This window comes from Lactuca virosa, chromosome 1 (genome assembly GCF_052849685.1).
Source record: "Lactuca virosa cultivar CGN04683 chromosome 1, Lactuca_virosa_CGN04683_v6, whole genome shotgun sequence".
Taxonomy (NCBI): domain Eukaryota; kingdom Viridiplantae; phylum Streptophyta; class Magnoliopsida; order Asterales; family Asteraceae; genus Lactuca; species Lactuca virosa.
The window spans coordinates 32,943,007-32,950,829 of record NC_136426.1 but is presented as its reverse complement, the minus strand read 5'-3'; the positions used below and the strand labels follow the sequence as shown (position 1 = coordinate 32,950,829).

Sequence of the window (7,823 nt, the reverse complement as noted above, 5' to 3'; positions counted from 1 at the left end):
GATATGTTCTTTGTTATTGAAAACTTTAATGTGTTCTTCCAGAAAATCCAATATTTTCTTAGTAAATAAGTCGTAGTCTTAGTACTTTGAGACCAAAAAGTATAGGTTTCTTCTGTTTATAACCTGTGATTCGAGGTTCTGATTCATGTAATTCGAATGACCTGTATTGTTACCTCCTATGATTACTTAGTGTATACAAATTATATATAATTAAAATCGAACGGACAGTCGATTGGGTGATTCTGCCCTAAGCCCACAACCAAACAAGGAACAAGAAGAAAGACGGAAATTACACATTCCACTGCCTATCGGATCTTTATTATATATAATCCTAACGCATACATTAAGTAATCATAGACTCTAGTAAAAAGAATACTCGATATATGTTTTCTGAACTTCTATTCGTACCATATTAGTAAATAATATATTGTTTTGCTTTTCGTGTAACTGTGTGTAAATCTAGAAATTTAGTACATGCAAATAATGTAATATAGTTTATTATTTAATAAAAACCCTTGAAAGTATATTTGCCCCGAAATCCGAATGTATGGTTAATAATCAAATAAAATTATTTGAAAATATATTATTCGTAAATATGTCGTTGTTTTCTCCTTGTGAGTTCTTATAACCATACTAACCCAGTCGGCCTGATCGCGACGTTCTTCAGGCGTCAGAATGTTAACGACATTTGTCACCCCACGTCTGCCGGCCTGAGTGTAGCTAACAGTCGGGGTGTGGGATTGTCAGCCCTAAATAGATCTATACACAAATATCTCTCTCTCCCTACAAGAGATTCTAGTTATAAGGCAGGCCTTTTACCCGTACTTAGATAAGTACACGAAGACGTCTCACAAATTGCTTCAACGTTTTTACGAGTAATAACTGAAAACCCTTTTAGTTTATATGTTAACCTGAACTTTGTAAAATAGTTCATTTGTTCCATAAACTATACATATTATAGTTTATAAGTTTGTTTCCGTGTTGTAACCTGAACTTTGTAAAATAGTATCTTTGTTCCATAAACTATACCTATTATAGTTTATAAGTTTGTTTCCGTGTTGTAACCTGAACTTTGTAAAATAGTATCTTTGTTCCAAAAACTATACCTATTATAGTTTATAAGTTTATTTCGTTGATGTGAAAACCGTTGCGTCTTAACATGTTTTGTAAATCTTTGTAAATTTAATAATAACGATGTTTTGCATATTTAATAAATTTCACATTTAATTTCATATTAACGGTAAGAAAATATAATAATAAATTTATATTTTTAAACACAATATTTCTTGTGTTTTACTTGTATTCCCCCCCCCCCCCTCCTAAAACAATTTAAAAATTGTAAAAACGTAGGGGTATGAACTCACCTTGAGTACGTGTTCTTGTTTAGATACGAAGTGTTTCCGATGATCTCCGGGTTAGAACACGTGTAACTAAATGTATTCCTAATAATATTTAACACATAAAATTATATATGTAGTTTAGATAATTAATAATTTAAAGTGTTAAATAAACACTAGATGGTAATAGGAGTGTTTACCAAATTAATTCCTAAGAATTAATTTAAGTGATGGTTCTTCTGGGAAAACTTGAAGATATGAAGTGTTCTTGATGTTCTTGAGGTAATTAAGAAGATTTGAAGGTGATTTCGGTTGAAGATGTGAAGGTTTGAAGATACTGGGTAAAAAAAGAAAACTTAAGAACATATGGTGATTTCGTATGGACTTTGAGAGCAAAAATTGAGAAGTTTTCTAAATGGAAATGAGAGTTATGGGGATGGTTTTCGGTTATGTTTTTATATATTGGGATAATATTTAATGTAATGGATACATAGGGAAGTGCAATTTATCATTTAGGGAGGTGTGTCACCGCCTAAAGGAGGGGATTGCGGTCTATCCACTCAACCAAGAACATAGTGTCTTCGGTCAAGGAAGGTTTTCAGTGTAAAGGGGTTTTCGGTGGAGCTGATTGCGGTCAAAGGTTTGCGGTTGGAGTTGATTTTGGTTCGAGGTGGGGTCTTGCATGGAGTTTTCGGTCTTGCATGGAATCACCAAATGGTGATTTCGGTCCATACTTTTGGAATTAAATTCTCAACATCGAAATATATAAAATGTTTAAATAAATAATAACATTATTTGACTTAATACTTGACGTGTTTAACTTTTATTTAACATGTTTGAATTTTGTTGACTTTTATTGATTCGAAATAACAGGTTGTTAAAATAGACAATATAGTTCGTTATATTTACGACATAATAATCTTTCGATGGCGTTCTAGTATTATGCGCAAGCCGTCGCAACGGTTGTCTGGGAGAGGGAATGTGGATCAACAAATTAAATGGGATCAAATGCTCCAAATGTTGTCTTTTTAAAATACTCTATGGTTGTTTTAATATCATTTTAACCAATGTAAATAGATTTTTGATGGTTTTGTTTTAAAATGGTCTAAAATAAACTAGTTCTTTTATTTATGTTTTATTTATTGTTTTTGAGAAAAATTATCATTTGTAGTTATCAAAACCCATGGGAACCTACATTTCCAATAAGGCGTCAAATTATTAGAAAAAGACAATTTGATGAAACTAATAATGCACGATAATTACAGTCACTGAAAAATCGTTTAGAATTGAATATTTTATGATTGTTGATGTTTCAATTGTTTCATTAAAAAGTAGATTTAAGCAATTAACGTTTTTTGAAAATATTTTTGGATTTTTATTTAATTTAAAAAAGTTAAAGTGACATTGAACTTAAAAAAAGTTGCATTAATTTCTCCAAACAATTTTCTCTTAATAACATGTGTGATGTAGATTCAAGTTATATGTTTTCTGAACTTAAAGTATTGCAAACGACTTTGCGAAACGATTTTATGTTCATTGTTGAAATTCTAGAGTTTGTTAAAACATAAGATTGTTATCCAAATGTTTTCATTACATCTTGCTGCAACATCAACAAAAAAAATTAAAGTTATTAAAAAAGTATTTGAGATAATCTATTTCACAAGAAAGATTGAATGTGATGCATCAAAAAAATATATGTTGAACAAAATTGACTTTGATATTATTTATGATGACTTTGCTTTTAAAAGAGCTAGTAATTATAATTTTTTTTTAATTTTTCTTTGTTATGTTTATGTAATAGGATTGAAAACATATTATAATATTTTATTTTGTTGTTTTGCATTAATTGTTTTAGGGTGTTTGACTTCTGGGTCTGTCTTGAAGTTTTTTTTCCCTTTCTATAGATGGAGGGTTCCTAGCATGAAATTGTGTTAACCTTTTTTTTTCTACTTAATAAAATTTTTCGGACTACTACTTTTTCCGTCAAAAAAATTATATCGATATATATCTATGGCAAATGGCAAGTTGATATGTGTAGTTGGGTTATGCTCGTAGGTTTTAGCAATGTTCAAAATAACGTTAGGCGTGACTTGACGGCAATGTCAAATCTTAAACTTTTTCAAGTCGTGGCAAATCATGTTGTTTGTAAGACGTGACTTAATGCAGCAATTTTGTAAATAATTAATAATTCTATATATATTTTCTGCTATTATTTATTTTTATATATACATAACTTAAGATAATAGCTTGTTAAAGTTTAACGACAAATACTTGGAGCCATGGCGCCTCTTGATAAAGCCATAACAAGCTTTTTAAAACTTGATTTTTAGTATGGTCCTCTTCCTATATATTTAAGGTTGATAGGTAGTTGTTCCTATATACTTAAGGTTGATGGGTAGCATTTTGAAATGTGTTTTACTACTATATTTTTTAAGTTTATCTTTTTCAAGCTTATGAATAAGAATAATATTTTCTCACATATAAACATGATGTTGGTTAAAAAGGCACCCTATTTTTTCTATATAGACACTCTATTTGGTTTTTTAAAGTATTTTTATTAATTGAATTTGTATTGTTTTCCAAAAAAATAAGTTATAGATAGTTTATTATAGGTTGACTTATAATAAAAGGCGTAACTTATAGATAATTTATTATAGGTTTTTTTAAAAATCTTTCGCTTTTCAACTCTTGATATGAATTAATATATAGAATTATAAAGGAAAACCTAGGCCTGTGGTTCATTGGAAGTCGCGAATGCAAGGTTCGATTCACGTATCACGGTTCGCTTGTCTTTTTATACCCACATGCCTCGACTCTTCATTTAATAAATACATATGAACATCCATAATAATTGATACAGAAGAAGAATCATAAGATTGGATGCAGGTGAGAGGCATGCTACATTTTTGGCAAGAAGCGGTGAACCGGATGGAGGAGGGAGTGTGGGCGTTCATGTGCTACACCCCTTTTCTCACGTGTCCTACCATTCTGTCATAGTCCACTCGCCCTTCAACCTCGTAGCCACAACATGGCTCAGTTATGACTTATACAATATTTTAGTATGGAATTTTGAAGGAGCGTGTCCTCCACTCTCCAAAGTAGGAATACCATTTATTAGGATTTGGTATTTAATTTAATATCGTTAGATAAAACTGTGGACCCAATGCAATTCTGCTCAAGACAGAAAACAAAACTAAAAACAAAAACAGAAAGCTAGTATGGCGGTTACCCCCTAGCTACACCTTATGACCTTAGCTTGTTCGTTCCATATAAATACCAACTACGCCTCTGGTTTTCATCCCAAACCAATACACAATACATAATACACAATATGAAAGAACATAACACTATGACAAGTGACATTGAATCCCTTTGGCTTTTCCTTTTCCCTCTACTCTCGAAATGCACATCGCTTGTTTTCTTTCTTCTTTTCCTTCTCAAATCCATATTTCACTGGGCTCATCCAGGTGGTCCAGCCTGGGCTAACCACAGCGTAATACCTGGTCCGAGGGGCTTTCCTTTCATCGGTAGCATGTTCCTCATGACCGGCTTGGCTCACCGGAAGATTTACGCTGCAGCTCAATCCTGCGGAGCTAAGCGTCTCATGGCCTTCAGTCTTGGCCAAACGAGGGTTATCGTCACCTGTCATCCAGACGTAGCCAAGGAGATACTCAACGGATCCGTCTTTGTTGATCGTCCAGTCAAGGAGTCGGCTCGCACTTTGATGTTCGATCGGGCCATCGGGTTTGCACCTTATGGAGCTTACTGGCGGACTCTACGACGGATCGCCGCTATGCATCTTTTCTGCCCCAAACAGATGAGAGCTTCCGAATGGCAGAGGAAGGTGATTTCCCAAGAGATGGTGGAGATGATGCATCACCAAAAGAGAGAATCGATATGCGTCCGAGATTTGATTAGGCGTGCATCTCTCTGCAACATGATGTGGTCTGTGTTTGGAAGAAAGCACCGGTTGGCCGATTCAGACGACGTCCAACTGGTGGAGCTGAGGGAGCTTGTGGATGAAGGTTACGACGTGTTGGGAACGTTTAACTGGACCGACCACCTCCCATGGCTGACGGACTTTGACCCGCAAGGGATCCGGTTCAGGTGCTCCAATCTTCTTCCTAAAGTCAAACACTTTGTCAACCGGATGATCCAAGAACACCGATCGCAAACCACGCCTAATAATTCTAACACCGACTTCACCCACGTCTTGCTTTCACTTCAAGGGTCAGATAGATTATCGGATTCAGACATGATTGCCGTTCTGTGGGTGGGTAATTAATTAAGCCAATTTGAATTTTCTTTTATATATTTACATGTATATATGTAATGAATATGACATGCATACAGGAGATGATATTCAGAGGAACAGACACGGTGGCTGTAATGATGGAGTGGATTCTAGCGAGGTTGGTGCTGCATCCTGATGTTCAGTTAAAGGTACAAGAAGAACTGGACAGGGTGGTGGGGAGGTGTCGTCCCGTGATGGAATCTGATATTGCCAACTTGATCTATCTACCTGCGGTTGTCAAAGAGGTTCTCAGGCTACACCCACCAGGGCCACTCCTCTCTTGGGCTCGTCTGGCCGTTTCCGACACCACCGTTGACGGTCATCACGTGGCAGCGGGAACCACCGCAATGGTCAACATGTGGGCCATTTGTCGAGACCAACATCTCTGGAAGGAGCCGTCGGAGTTTCGTCCAGAAAGGTTTGACAAGGATTTTTCGGTGATGGGTTCGGACTTGAGGGTGGCTCCGTTTGGGTCGGGTAGGCGGAGCTGCCCTGGGAAGACTCTTGGATTGACGACGGTAAGTTTTTGGGTGGCGTCATTGTTGCAGGAGTTTGAGTTGGATGGAAACGACGTTGACTTGACGGAGGTGTTGAAGCTATCATGTGAGATGGCTAACCCACTTATTCTTAACGTTCGACCAAGGTGTCCATCAACAACTTCCTTCCTTTAAACACCAAATAAACAAACAAACTAATAAATTACAAACAAGAAAGAGCAAAATATGCAAGAGCCAGTTAGTGTAAAAAGATACAAGTGAGTTTTTTTTTTTGTATATACCTTTCTTTCATAATCAAGATTAGGATTTTGATTGTACGAGATGTACCCTTGTAACATAAACATATATAATATATAGAAATAGAAAGTTTAAATGGTTTTTGTTATAATCTCTTGCTTTACTTTATAACTTTAACTTCTTCTTGCTATTTCTTTTTTCTTTGTAATGTTTATTTATCTATGTATATGTATATATTAATTAATTATATATTGAAATTAATTTAAAGGTATTTAAAGAGAAGTGATATATTGTTGATAATTTATTATGTGGTTCCTTCACCACCACAAATACATGCGAGTATCTTGTATTTATAGATGAGATACACAAAGTTTGAAACACTAAAATAAATTAACTAAATAATAGGGGGGGGGGGGGATATAACTGGTAAATAAATGAATTAAAGTGGTGTTTGGCAAAAAAAAAAACATATTGCTTATTAGCTTATAAGTTAATAAGTAAGTGTAGGGTAACTTATGAAAAAAATGACTTATTAGAAGTTCCTCACCGGAATAGGTTATTTTCATCCAAATATTTTTTTAACTTATAGTGGTTTGGAACCTAATAAGTTGTTTTAAAAAGTTTAGTCAAACACCCCCTAAGTACAATAAACTATATGTTAGTCAATCAGTAAATAAATGAAATAAGTACAATAAACTATAAGTTAGTCACGCACGCTTCTGTATATATGTCCTGTGGAAATCAATTTCAAGTGGGGCCCATTGACCCCACTTATTACACATTGCGTCAGCCACTAAGGGTGTCAACTTTCGACCCAATCTGTAACCTGATACCAATCTAACCCGAAAATAGACAGGTTTATGTTGAGATTTTTGACCCCCAACCTGTTTATTTCATGCGTTGGGTTGGGTTACCTGTTTGGGTTCACCGGTCAACCTGCCAACTCGTATATATATATATATATATATATATATATATATATATATATATATATATATATATATATATATATATATATATATTGAAATATTAGTGAAATCTGATTTCCTTTCGTATTCATAATATTTCGTATCATTGTATTCCTTCCGTATTCGTATGTGGTTAGGCTGCGTTTGCGGTGACCTAATCAAAAAAGAAAAAACATATGTTGTCATTTTTAGATACTCATGAGTCACGAATAGGGATGAGATTTAGAACCGGAAAACCGGACTGTAATCGGAATCGGACCGGAACCGAAACCGTTAGAACCAGAATATATAGAACTCGTTTCGGTTTCGGGTTTAAAAATTGGTTTTATCCGGGTTCCGGGTAATCCGGGTTTGGGTCCATCGGGTCCGGGTAAACCGGGTCTAAAAACCGGAACCACTTTTAGGGTCGGAACCGATTTTTGTGAAACGTTTAAAAGATGCATATCTCATTCGTTTCAACTCCGATTGACATGCGGTTTTTTTTCCATCG

At 34.8% G+C, this 7,823-nt stretch overlaps 1 protein-coding gene across 1 annotated transcript; it reads left to right on the top strand.

Moving 5' to 3' along the window:
• The first annotated feature begins 4,657 nt into the window (after positions 1-4,657).
• Positions 4,658-6,473, top strand: LOC145104311 (cytochrome P450 78A3-like). The gene is made up of 2 exons (XM_079041579.1): positions 4,658-5,610; positions 5,691-6,473. The coding sequence occupies exons 1-2, from the start codon at positions 4,669-4,671 to the stop codon at positions 6,300-6,302; spliced, it is 1,554 nt and encodes a 517-aa protein (XP_078897705.1). The 5' UTR covers positions 4,658-4,668; the 3' UTR covers positions 6,303-6,473.
• The last annotated feature ends 1,350 nt before the right edge of the window (positions 6,474-7,823 follow it).

Bases quoted from the DNA above. Each gene is read 5' to 3' on its own strand.
- LOC145104311 (XM_079041579.1), top strand. From the start codon at position 4,669: ATGAAAGAACATAACACTATGACAAGTGACATTGAATCCCTTTGGCTT. The intron at 5,611-5,690 runs GTGGGTAATTAA...ACATGCATACAG, and splicing joins ACATGATTGCCGTTCTGTGG to GAGATGATATTCAGAGGAAC.